General features: G+C 41.2%; 2 protein-coding genes across 2 annotated transcripts; one reads left to right on the forward strand and one right to left on the reverse strand.

The window, feature by feature from the left end:
* Window positions 1–2,792: 2,792 nt before the first annotated feature.
* Window positions 2,793–7,417, reverse strand: alg5 (ALG5 dolichyl-phosphate beta-glucosyltransferase). The gene is made up of 10 exons (XM_083927488.1): window positions 7,156–7,417; window positions 6,263–6,431; window positions 5,778–5,824; window positions 5,478–5,546; window positions 5,274–5,366; window positions 5,062–5,175; window positions 4,898–4,957; window positions 4,653–4,804; window positions 3,767–3,852; window positions 2,793–3,398 (listed from the first exon to the last, which is right to left on the reverse strand). Exons 1-10 carry the CDS (start codon window positions 7,216–7,218, stop codon window positions 3,283–3,285), a joined length of 969 nt encoding a protein of 322 aa, XP_083783614.1. The 5' UTR covers window positions 7,219–7,417; the 3' UTR covers window positions 2,793–3,282.
* Window positions 7,418–9,325: 1,908 nt separating this feature from the next.
* exosc8 (exosome component 8) lies at window positions 9,326–12,466 on the forward strand. Its single transcript, XM_083927489.1, has 11 exons — window positions 9,326–9,345; window positions 9,626–9,662; window positions 10,069–10,132; window positions 10,228–10,301; window positions 10,391–10,436; window positions 10,527–10,632; window positions 10,708–10,753; window positions 10,840–10,936; window positions 11,161–11,281; window positions 11,384–11,490; window positions 12,325–12,466. Exons 1-11 carry the CDS (start codon window positions 9,329–9,331, stop codon window positions 12,441–12,443), a joined length of 834 nt encoding a protein of 277 aa, XP_083783615.1. The 5' UTR covers window positions 9,326–9,328; the 3' UTR covers window positions 12,444–12,466.
* Window positions 12,467–13,035: the final 569 nt, after the last annotated feature.

Here is a 13,035-nt window from a genome sequence, read left to right on the forward strand (position 1 = left end):
TTGTTTTCTCCCCCTCTTCTCATAATGGAAGTTGTTTCATTATCTATTGTTGGGAGCCACACAGATCTTTCTCATTGCGGATGGATACGATCCTTTATTGGGAGTGCCGTGACTAGTCCAGTTAATGACGCAAGCCCGGCTGGCGACAGTGAGTCTACAAGTTTGACATTTCCAGTTTACAGCAACTGCTGCGGAACGTAACAATACTCCCAACACGAAGTGAAAGCTCTGGGGATCCTGTCCAAAAAAAAAAAAAAAGCTGATGATTTTTTCCCCCCAGGTGGATCATCACAATGCACCTCCAGGATAAACTGCCGTGTGCCACAAATAAGTGGTGTGTCTATCAAAGCCAGTGACTTCCAAACTCTGGTCCGTGGACCCCAGGGAAGACGCGAGGGCAAAACGAGGAACACAATACATGAGGTATTTGTTCATGCTTTAGACATGAGCATAATACATGAGCATAAGAAGAAAAACATGTGGGAGTCATGTCTAGCAATAAATGTGCTCTCAGACTGACTGATTTTAGTTCAAGTTTTACAATGAATGGTTGTTTTTTGGCATCACAGTGAACCAGCAGGACTCTAGAGGTAGATCAATGGTCTGCCCTCCTCATGTAGGCTGTACAATTGTCACATTATCACTAAAGTGCTGACTCATGAGGCAGGAAACTAGAAAAGAGCAGCCAGATTATGCTTCATTGGCTCTCTGTCTTGTCTGGTCACAGAGGGCAGACAGACAGGCAGGCGAGGCACAAACAGGATGCTGTCCCCGGGGCTCAGAGGGCCCCAGAGACATCCATGTCAGAGCCAAGACTATAGACCTCAGTCTTGCATAAGAAAACAGCACTATGAAGAAGTTGATTCAGTCAGACCACAAAAACGCTTGCTGGATGCTTTCCAAAGAAGATGTTCACAGGGATGACTTTGTGAGATAAATAATGTAATCCAGGGGTTCCCTCTCTTTCATGTCAAGGAAAGGCCAAACTCATGATGGTGTAGCTAACTACGTTCCCCACAGTATTTCATATAGCCGATCATAGGTAACCTAATTTGAGGATTTGAGCTGTTATATCTAATTGGATACCAAATGAAATAAACTGCAAATGTTGTCAGTTCATGCAGATTTCCTATAATAGTATTTAACAGATATGTCCCTGCGTTCAGTTCCCTCTGAAGGATGCCTGCAGAGACCCTGCTCCCAATTGTTGGAACCAGCGACCAGCGCAGTGTGCACCCTGTGTGTTAATATACTGCAAGGTATCAAATTCTTCAAGAAAGATTAACGACGGGCTTTGTGTGTGACAGAGCGAAGAAAGTCCTGTTTCAGTCCTGCTTCTTTTGCAAACAAGTACCACGACAAGTGACTCCTTTAGCTTAAAGATTTGGAGAAAAAAAAAAAAAGAAGACGTCAGATCTTGGTCCAGAACTCTGCAGCCAGGCTTTGAACAAATAAAAATGCAGATCACACACTTACACCAGTTTAAGCTCATCTCTATTGTCTTCCTGTCACATTATGGTGAATCTCAGGTTTATAGATAAAAGGTGGAACTTTAGGTAATAGTGCTTTTGCTGTTCCATAACTCCGAGTCTTCCACAAAGCATAAGCATAACATTTGTGCAATTTAATTTTTCCCCTATATCTTTTCTTCCTCTTGTCAAGCACACTGTAAATCCTGTTACAAAAAGTACAATGTAAATGTTGTTGTTTTTAAACTGTATGTATTAGGACTGCAATGATTATTGATAATGGTGACAACATCAAATGTCTTGTTTTGTCTAATCAACCCCCCAAATCTACATTTTAAAGCAACCAAAAAAGTAGCATATTCTAACATTTGAGACCCCGGAATCAACAATTTCTTTTTTGCAATAAAAATATTTAAACAACTAATTATCTTAATAGTTATAATTAAATTTTTTGTTGACCTACTAATTCAACATTCCCATGTTTCCTGGGAAATGAGGAAACAGGTTTTCTAGTCAAGGAAAACATCAAAAAAGTAAAGAGAGGGAAAGAAAAAGTCCTCCAAAATCTTGTTTTCCTGGAACATTATTTCCACATTTTCATTATTTTGAATACACAGTTAGGTTGGGGAACACACCCACAAGTCACGTCACATGAAAGCACATACAAGCTGAATGACGCTACAATTTAAAAAAAGGACTGAAAAAGTGTGTAGGATTAGGGGATACGTTTTTATTAGTGTGTAATCACTGAAACTAAGATTGGTTGGGTTTTTGTTAGCTTAGAATGAGTCCTCGAATATAAGTATTAGTCACTGCTGGCGGGTTCATGTGGTGGTTTTTATTAGGTTTATAGATGAAATTTGCTCTCTTTACAACTTGTTTAAAATAGCTGAATCATGTTTAATTGCTTAGCATGTTTAGTTCAGTCAAAGTCGATGTGCTCCCTGGCTTGTTTTGTCCACAAATGTCTCTGTCTATGGAGCAATATGGTTTCAAATGTATGTTGGGCATGCTGGACAGTGTATGTGAAGCCGGTGTCAAGATAATGAATGGGAATACCCAATAACAGTACCTTTTTACTGTTTTTTTTCACAGTAGGAAGTTTAAACAGAAAAAGCAATGTACGGACAGTCCTAAAGATGTGCGTTAATGTAACACACGTCAACAAATCAGTGTTTAGTCCCTGTCTGTTGTACAAGCTGGATCATCCCTGATATTGTCTTGGAAAAGTCTTGCAAACATGATCTTTAGAAAAGAATAGGAACCATGTTGTTGATTATTTGACTACATCTTATAAAATGATCAAATCATAAATCATTGACTTTTTATTTATTTTTTATTTTGGTTCAAGTCATCTAGCCAATCAACCCCCATCACGTTTCCTCAAAAATACGATCCCTCCCTTTTTTAAATCTCATAAAGTAACATTCAATCTACCCGTTTGGATCGTGACACACTGATTATCAGGTCCTCCACATTTCACTACAAGTCTCTCTCATTTAACAGCTGAGAGGCCCCAAAATAAACATCAAGTAACCTAGTACACGGATCAGTCATACAGACATTCTGTAAGACCCGGCAACAGAAATGTGCGTGTAACGGCGGCCATCACAAGCCGAAATCCAAATAAAAAAAAAGGCAGGGTCGTGAAGAACTCGCAACTGTGTCGTTACTTCACATCCAATGATGTCCGTAGAGGAAAATATGCGATCTACTGCAGTCTGTTGTTAATTACAGCGAATGATTGACACAGTTGTTGATCCCACCTCATCCGTTGGATGGACCTTTTATAAGGCTGGCATTGTCTGCTTGGCTAGTCAGTTTTATGTGGTGACTGCAGCTTCCAGGCTCCAGTGAAGTAGCGTAGGCGAATGAAAATCAGGTCTCGTCCCATCTGCAGCCAGCTCCAAAACGGGACCAGCTTGGACCCTGGCAGAGCAAACGCATGGGCACTTCATTTTCAAGTGATTACTTTTATAGAAAATATAGTTTGTTGACATTTACTGCTGATAGGCCATGCGACAACTCTGTCACAAAAGACTTAATCGCAGCTGTAATAAGTAGGCTTAGAAAAGTATTAAAAAGATGTTTTATAACTTGAGTGACGCATCAGGAAAATGACACTTGCACAGTAAATGTCAAGGGTAAGGGTAAAAAAAAAAAAAAAACTAAAATAGGCAATCATAACAGAAGACATAAAAAAAATCAGCCAATCACAGACTTTTAAAAGCAGAGATATTTATAGAGCAACGATAGACAGCACAGTGGGAGGTCCACAGTTGCCGTGAAAATCCTACCTTCTATTTCAGTCCAGTTGACTGCCACCTCTGCTATGGGGATTTTAAAACACTGGGCAATGTACAGGAGCTCCACATCAAAAGCCCTGTGAGATGAAAGAGGAAAGTGCACAACAGATGTTCAGCAGCTGCGTAAAAATTCACGTTCAATCAACAGACCTTTTTTCACTGCGGACATAACTGGCTCGTTGCAGTAGGAAAAGCACAGGTGGAATTGATGCCATTTAAAACGGCTGCGTTCCATTAAGGTGCGCTTGTTCAGGGTGCTGGTGTTCTGCATGCTGACTCCCTGCTGGGTGCTATTCATTATGGTGACGTGTCTCCTCGCTTCCCTCACTCACATCTTAGCTCCTCCCGGCAAGACTGTAAGAGAGAGATGCGAGGTGGGGACGCCAAAAGAGAATTCCTTGGTTCCACAGCATCACTCTAAAGTGACGTCAGTAACTTTTGAGGTGCTGCACAGCTGTCTCCGTCATGTGGAGTGTGTGACCTTTATACGTTACACCGCTTCAAGGAAGGATGCACCTGTGTTTCCTCACGCTAAGCTCCTCCAGAAGTCTCCTCGAGGTGCATTTAAGAGATTGCAAGATCATCCATGATGGTGGAGGGGAACAATTTTCCGTTAGCCCTAAATTTTAAATCCCATGAGGTCCCCTGGAAATAGGGCTAAAGTCAGCACTTTAATACCATCACAGGTTATTACTTTTAATGTCATACTTGCTTGAGGGATGCAAAATAACTGACACATTAATTGGTAATAAACACTATTGTTTCCAAATATCCATCACAAAATGGTATACTCGTTCAACACAAAAGGCACAAGACAGCCGTTATCGCATCACTGCGCTAAGTAATAACGCGTGCATGGGGGCGTGCGAGTGCTCACCATCGCTCTACGTGGAGAGAAGAGAAGGTCTTGAGCGCAGCCTCGCGTGTGAAAAGCTTGAAGCCGCACTGCGTGTCCTTGATCCCTCTCACGCAAAAGAACCACACCAGGAAGTGGAAGCCATACATAAGAAACGTACGAAAGACAGATCGCTGTGGCAGAGAACACAACAGGGGTTATCTTAATGGTTTGACGGACACAGTTTGAAATGATAGACACACACTAAAAAAAAGACGGACAATTACCTGAGCTACTGAATCTTGCTCCAGGTGAGCTCTTGAACCACAGGCAATTGCCATGTTCTCCTAAATGTACAGAAAGCCATTTTTTTAGGATGACCCCACTCTTAATACAGGTATGTGAGACAGCAAACAACAACAACAACAACAAAAACAGAACGCCAACACACCGGTTTAGGGCTGAGGTTGTTAAGTCCGGCCTCCACTTTCTCAATGTCTGCAAACTTTGTGGCTCCGTCAGCATCTGCCATCAGAATGACTTTTCCTCTGGAGCTCAGAGTTCCCTTTAAGAGAAACAACACGACATGGTAAAATCAACACAAAGTCAAATCTGTACTGTTGCTTTTATGCTGAAGTTATAGTTTAATATCTACAGCCTCACCATCCGCACAGCTCCCCCTTTCCCCCTGTTCTTCACCAGCGTCAGGACCCGCACTTTATCAGCACCATACTTCCTACTGTAACGCAAAGCAACCTGGCGGGACAGCATGACAGAATTTTTTTTAAAAAAATGAAATGTTTGGCTAAGCTGAAAAATAGAACTCTGGGTTACATATTCTCACAAAAAAAGATTTTAAATGATCACCTCCGTGGTTTTGTCTTTGCTGCCATCGTCGACCACAATGACCTCATAGGTGAAAGAAGGGTGCTGTTTCTGCAGCAAGGAGACAACATGAGGAATTTATTTCAAAACAAACACTTTACAATTGAATGCTGCCACCTGCTGGCCAATTTGAGAATAACAGATGCAGCAATAAGAGCTTTTATTGTTGAGACTACCTCACCTTTTAGGGAATAATAGTGGATGAAGGTGTGTTTATCAAACTGCAGTAACATTATGATTAAGCTATAGTTCAACACCGCCCACATGAGGCTGACCACTTACCTGTCTGTTTTCCAAGTACTCTGTAGCTTCATCCAACATCACAGGCACTGTAATTACACACATTCACACACACACATATTAGCACCTATAATGAAGCTTGAGAGAACAGTATTCTTACATCTACTTCATATATATATATATATATATATATTTAACTAAGAGTTTATTGGTTATTCCATACTGTATTTTTTTTAATACCTCCGTGTCTTTGTAAGCTGCTGGAAACTCAATTTCCTTGCGGGAGTCATCCCAAAGGGATCAATAAAGAGAAATCTAAGTCTCTTTAAACTGGAGGAACTTTGAATCAGCAAACAAATACAGGATCCTTACAACACAGACTTGTATTGTGCTCGATCCTATAAATTCTATATGAATCTTATCAATGTGCAGGGTAGCGCAATGACATAGCTATTGGGTTGACATCGCTTTTTACAGCCTGTGGGGTGTCCATATTCAAGTTAAACCCCCACCCCTCCATCACTCACTACGGAGTTCTTCGTTGTAGGCCGGGATCACCACGGACAGCTCCCTGGAACTGGGATCGTGCAGGCTGGGGAAAAGCTCCTTCTCTCCCGTCGCAGTGAGGAAGTATTTTTCCTTCTCATGGCGTGTGAGGTTCACCATCCCGCCAGTGACATGTGATATCAGGAGCACCTAAAAAGCGAGAAACATGAGAACGGCACTCCTTCTACTCTTGCAGGTTTTTCAAATACAAGTGTAAAAAAAAGGTGTGTGTGTGAATGTATTCAATAATTTAGAACAATATTGGTTTGATAACTAATAACTAGGATAACTAAATCTGCATGTCAGAACTGTAATGTTGCAGAGGCACATTCCTTGTTGTTGCCGTGAGTCTGATCTACTTTTAGTGTTTTTATCCTGGGTCCACCCTCTTTTTGTTAAATGCTATTTATGGCTTCCTTTATGTGATTTAATTGGTTTAATTTGTTGTCTTTGCATTTACATATCACGTTGGATTTAATCAGTGTTTTTGAATTTTGGTTTTCTTCGACACATTTTATAATTGCATATGTTGTTGGAGTATAGAATAAAATCCAATGTTTGTCTTTTTATTATGTTCTTTAAAGCTAGGTTTTTACTACTTTTGACAATTTTGTTTTCTTCTTTTAAGTGAACTACTTTTTTCTGCTGATATGGAGCATTAAAGTCATGACTTCCTCAGAATGAACGAGGTAATTCTAGTGTTGATAGTCAAACGCAGGCGGTACAGGGTGAATATTTTGCTCAGTGACTTCTTACAAATCAGTGTGGATATCCACATTTGTCACTGATGCTGTCAATCAGAGGGTAAAACAGCTTTTGCTTCACACAAAACAAGCTACAAACGACCTGTCAACACAACAGTACAGCTACTCACCACAATAATGCCCAGAGCTGCTAATGCGACCAGGGCTTGAACTATTTCACAGAGGAAATCCATTTTCCATGAGTTTGCCTGCAGCCACTGACAGACCTCCAGTCAAAGAGGCTCTGCTTCCTCCTCGCTTTGCTTCGTGTCTTGTAGCCGGTACCGTGACTTCCCAGGATACAAAGGAAACTACAAGCATGCGAGATTGTTCTGAAGGTGGAGGCGCTATATTTCCATTGCTCTGTGAGGATGTTCAGTGAACTCCACTTCCAATCACAACTGAACACAGCGGCGACGCGGAAGTGACAGGTAATTCTCGACACATCATCAGTTAGCGCAGCCTGCAGTGACGCACACACTGACACCTGGAGGCCAGGAGTGGGAACGCCTGCAAGGACCCAATGATGAGTTTATACACTCCCCGGCCACTTTATTAGGTGCACCTGGTGCTTAATAAAGTGTCAGTGTGGTCACTGCTGTTACCTATCTGCTAGAAAGTAGGTTGTGTTGTGTGTTTACAGATGCTCTCCTGCATTCCTCTGTTTAACCAGTGGTTATTTGAGGTACTGTTGCCTTTCTATCGGCTCGAGCCAGTCTGGCCATTCTCCTCTGACCTCTGGCATCAACAAGGCGTTTGTGCCCACAGAAGTGCCGCTCACTGGTCATTTTCTCTTTTTCTGACCATTCTCTGTAAAGATGGTTGTGCGTGAAAAACCCTGTAGATCAGCAGTTTCTGAAATACTCAGACCAGCCCACCTGGCACCAACAACCATGACACGTTCAAAGTCAAATCACCTTTCTTCCCCGTTCTGATGCTCGGTTTGAACTGCAGCAGGTCGTCATGACCATGTCTACATGCCTGAATGCATGTGGTTGCTGCCATATGATTGACTGATTAGAAATTTGCGTAAACGAGCAGTTGGACAGGTGCACCTAATAAAGTGGCCGGTGAGTGTAATAAAGCCATTTGGAATTAATAGAGTTCAGGTTCCTTCATATTATACACAAGCATGAATGTGAATCAGGTGGAATTTCTAACATTAATTCATAATTATGTTTCTCCTGGTTAAAGGAGTCATACCAAAAATTGCTCTGGGCGCTTCTCACAGGGCAGCCCTCTCGCTCTGACACCTCTCCATTAATGCACGTGTACAGGACCTGTTTGTGCATGCGTACATATTTGAGGCCTGTGTGTGTGTTTGAAAAAAAACACAACAACTACAACAAACGTGAATTTTTCCCTTGCAGGACTTATAAAGGCAGGCTTTCTTTCTTTCTTTAAGCAGAGGTGGATTAATGCACAGGCTGGCCTAGGTTGCAGCCCCAGGTGTGCAGGGGCCCCGGATTGGCCAGACTATTTTAATTTTTTTTTTAAATTTACCTCACTGAGAAAAAAACTTGACTCTCATTTGGGCCCTTAGAAACATTAAAAAAATTAAGCCACTGATTGGATAGATATGGGACACTTTTATCCAATCATCTGCCATCATGTGGTCGGGCTCATAAGGTCAGTTTTGTTGTTAAATGATACGTCACTTACTGTTACTAGGAAGTATAGCGGCAACATGTCAGAAAGGAAATGTGATAGTGGAGCACGGAAAAAGAAAAGCACAACGACTGAAAGAACAACGGAACCAAGATCTACTTAAAAAATCCTAAATTAACAGAATTTTTCAAGGTTGTGGACTCTTTTCTTTTTTCTAGTAAAAGCATGATTAATAATGTGGGGGCCCAAACAAACAGTAGCCCAGGGGCCCCCGATCACCTTAATCTGCCACTGCATATCAGTGTGATACACATGTAACTCACATCGCTGTGCTTATAGAAAATTAATCATTCAGTAACAAATGAAAAAAACTCCAAACGGATTAATTTTTGACTGCCATCAAACCAGAATAACAAACATTTTTTTTGTTTGTTTTAATTACAAAGCAATTCCCACCAAGAAGGTTCAACAAGGAGAGAAGATTCATGTTTCACATTAATGAAAAAACTTAAAAAACGCAGATTATTTTGAAGAAGGGGAGAAACATCATGTTTGTGAAGAATAAACCAACGTAAAAGAGCCTGCTCTCTGAAATCGGACAAATGTAGTGGGAGTTTATTGACACTAAAATCGCGTGCTTTCTCCCACCGGCTACCGTAGTACGTCATCCACTGAACCCACGTGGTTAATCAAAACATGGCGGCTGGTTTCAAGTGAGTAAAGAGAAAGCGGCGCTTTATATATGTTTTATGTGTCCTGTTCTGATAATTAGTGCTGCAGTAGACATATGAACGGTCAGTGTACGTATGTCTGAATTTTATGAGGCATTTCTCACTGTCCTGTTGTCATGGGACTGATCACAGGAGTTCATCCGTCACATAGTAGTGTGAATTACAGGCGAATAAGCAGATGTGTCACTGCGCATACATGTGTTTCTAACAGTTTCTGTCTCTGTGAGCAAACGTCTACCTTCTCTTTCTTGTACACCTGCAGGACTGCTGAGCCTCTGGAGTACCACAGGAGTTTTCTGGTCAGTTGTTGTCACAATACATTCAGCCCATAGGTGACATTTTGCTTGTTCTGCAGAGTGGCAGGTTATGCTTTTCTGTTTATTTTTAATGTCAGTGTCCGAAGAAAGTCAGTTTGATATGCAACATTCATTTGATATTCAGAATAAAGAACTAATATGAATGTCAGCCATTTCATTGAATTATGTCATTCCACTTGTGCAACATAAAGACTAATATGCAAAAACAAGCCTTGTGATACATGAGGAATATTAGTCTTTATGTTGCACAAGGGGTTTGACATAATTCACTGAAATGGTTTGAATGCATAATAGTTCTTTATTCTGAATATCAAATGAATGTTGAATATCAAACTGATTTAATAGTGGTTGTCAGAAATCATGTGTCATTTAAATGTTCCCATTTCAGAAAGAAAACTGTCGACCTGATGGACGCGAGCTGTCAGAATTCAGAACCACAACACTAAACATAGGTAAGACACGTAATGTTATCTTTAATGTATATTATGTATTACTTTGTTCTTTTTTTAACATCAGGATGGTTTTCTCTGTCTGACTGTCCCTTTAGGGTCCATATCCACAGCAGATGGCTCAGCCCTGGTGAAGGTTGGAAACACCACAGTGATCTGTGGGATCAAAGCGGTAAATGATCATGAACACAGCAGCTATAAACCTAATCTCACTGACAGGTGACCCAAACATTCACTGATTTCTTGTTTCTTCACCCACAGGAGCTGACAAACCCAGTAGTGGAGGCCCCAGGTAAAGGTTTCATCGGTAAGTACAGTACGGAGGTGACATGAGTTGATTTCAGGTCAAATATACTAAAGAGTAATCCAAATAAACACATCTTTACGTCCTTCTTAGTGCCCAACGTGGACCTGCCGCCGCTTTGTTCCTCTCGGTTCCGCCCAGGTCCACCGGGAGAGCAGGCGCAGGCTGCCAGCCAGTTCATCGCTGATGTAATCGAAAGGTGTGACAGACTTGAACGCACATTTTAGCGTCTGCTAACTCTCTTACTGCTTTTACTAATTGTTTTGTATTGCAGCTCTGAGGTGATACACACAGAGGACTTGTGTATTGAAAGAGGAAAGGTAAATCCGTGCACGTACACCGGTGCTCGTCAGTCTCTGTGATTGTTGTAAATATTGAGTCCTAATTCTGCTGATTCTTGTTGTAGCTCTGCTGGGTGCTCTACTGTGACATGATGTGTCTCGACTACGATGGAAACGTGTTGGATGCTTGTATCATTGCCCTGCTGGCTGCCCTAAAGAACAGTATGTGCAGTAAAGTTCACCGTTACTGTAAATACAGAGAAAAACATTTTTAAGTGTTGAACTGTATGTATAGTACTTTGTCCGTGATTAGTAATCTGTTCCTGTCATGTAGTGTTAGTATTTGTGTGTAGCGTAGTATTATTCCAGAACATCCTCACACACATCCTGCCTCCAACTTACAGTACATCTTTGTTTTGTACTCTTTGTTTCCCTGCTCCCCACAGCAAAACTCCCAGAGGTCACCATCAACACGGAGACTGGTACACCAGAGGTGAATTTAGAAACGAAACGTGGGCTGCATATTCACAAACATCCAGTCGGTGCCTCTTTTTGTGTCTTCGATGAGTAAGTGGATGATTTTTCAGTTTGTTCAGCCTGGATAAAAAAAACCTCTATTCTGTGTTTGTGACTTTTGTAATCCTGACCCGCTGTTCTCCGCCTGCGCAGCTCCATACTGATCGTAGACCCCACAGCAGAGGAGGAGAGTCTGTCGACCGCTCACCTCACTGTGGTGACGGATGAGGAAGAGCGACTCTGCATTGTTCACAAACCAGGTCAGAACCAAAGTCTGTAACGATTCGTCTCTCCCTGTGCACTTTATGCTCAGTGTGAATCCAATCTCGTATTGACTACATAAAGGAAAAACTGCAGGAACTCCCTATTGTTAGAAATGCAGGGCTGCAGAAGCTGATCTACCCTAGTTTTTTCTTTTAAGAATACAAAGGTTACATTTTCATTACAACTAGTCTAGTTCGTCCTGGAATTTAATATGCACATCATTAATATTTTTAGTCAGAAAATATATTTAAAAAAAAGATAAATAGTGACCAAAACAGGTTAAAAAGCTAAAGTAAAGCTTCTGTTTTATTAGTCTTCCACTTTCAATAATTAGAATCAATTAAAAAGTATATTAAATATATTGAAAGCTTTCATAGACTAGATTACCTCTACCACCACGTTTCTGATTGTCATTTCTGTAGTCATGTGATGCAAATTCAACATTAAAAAAAAAACATACTCCCAAGACTTCAGTTTTGGAGGTAGCAGTGTGAGCAAGCATCATTCATCTTCTACTCTTGTTTTTCACTTGTACCTAATCAGTAATGTAAATGTAATGAATTTAGTTGAGTTGTGTAGTTGTTGTAAACCGGTGTTGTTTCGGTTTAATGTAACTGAGGTTCCAGGTTTACCTCAACTAAAACTTTACAATCAGTGTTGGTATCATACATTTAGCTAGCTTCGACTTGTATGATGAGTTTAGTGAGACAGTCTGCTGCTATAGTGTTAAGTCCTCTCACAAATGTAAAACCGCCAGACAGTGCATGAATAAAGCTCCTGCAATACGTGGGCACCAAAAGTAATAATATAAACTGTATCCCCTCGCTTAGGTGGGACGTCACTGTCAGGAGAGAAGCTGCAGGAGTGTATTAGCAGAGCAACAGCGCGACAAAGAGAGATCCAGAAACTCATTGACAAAGTCATACGCAGTGTGAAGACGGCACAATAAAGACAGACGCTTTTTTTTTTTTTATCTAAAAGCTGTATTTTCCACTGTCAATATATATTCTTTTTTAATAACAATAAAACTGCTGACAAAGACTGCTTAAAAAATTATTTCTCAGTGTCCAGAAATGTCTCTCTCTCTCTCTCTCTCACACACACACACGCGCGCTGACACACACTCACACAAACACAAACACACACTTAGTTGATGTTTCGTAAGAATACGCTCATGGCTCCTGGACTAATTAAAAGGAGATGCCTTTTCAAAATGTGCTGTACAAAAGCAGGTACACAGTCTTGCATGTTCATCTTGAGTCCTCGGTTGAGCCCTGTGCCTGGATGGCTAACAGAAGAAAGACTTCTAACAGACTGAGAGGTAGAGAGCTGCCCCCAGGCACTACTCCAAGATCAGATTTGCATTTTCACATGTAATGGTTATATGGAGGATTTGGTGTCGATAAGCTCACTGGGATCCGTGCTTAAAGGGCAGTTTCTACCGGAGTCAACCAAGCAAAGGCAGAAGAATCAGGCAGGCTCAAGAGGGATCCTCTGACAATGTGCATTCATAATCCTTTCAGTCCCAAGGCCCCCATAGA

Source organism: Echiichthys vipera (assembly GCF_963691815.1).
Source record: "Echiichthys vipera genome assembly, chromosome: 14".
Taxonomy (NCBI): domain Eukaryota; kingdom Metazoa; phylum Chordata; class Actinopteri; order Perciformes; family Trachinidae; genus Echiichthys; species Echiichthys vipera.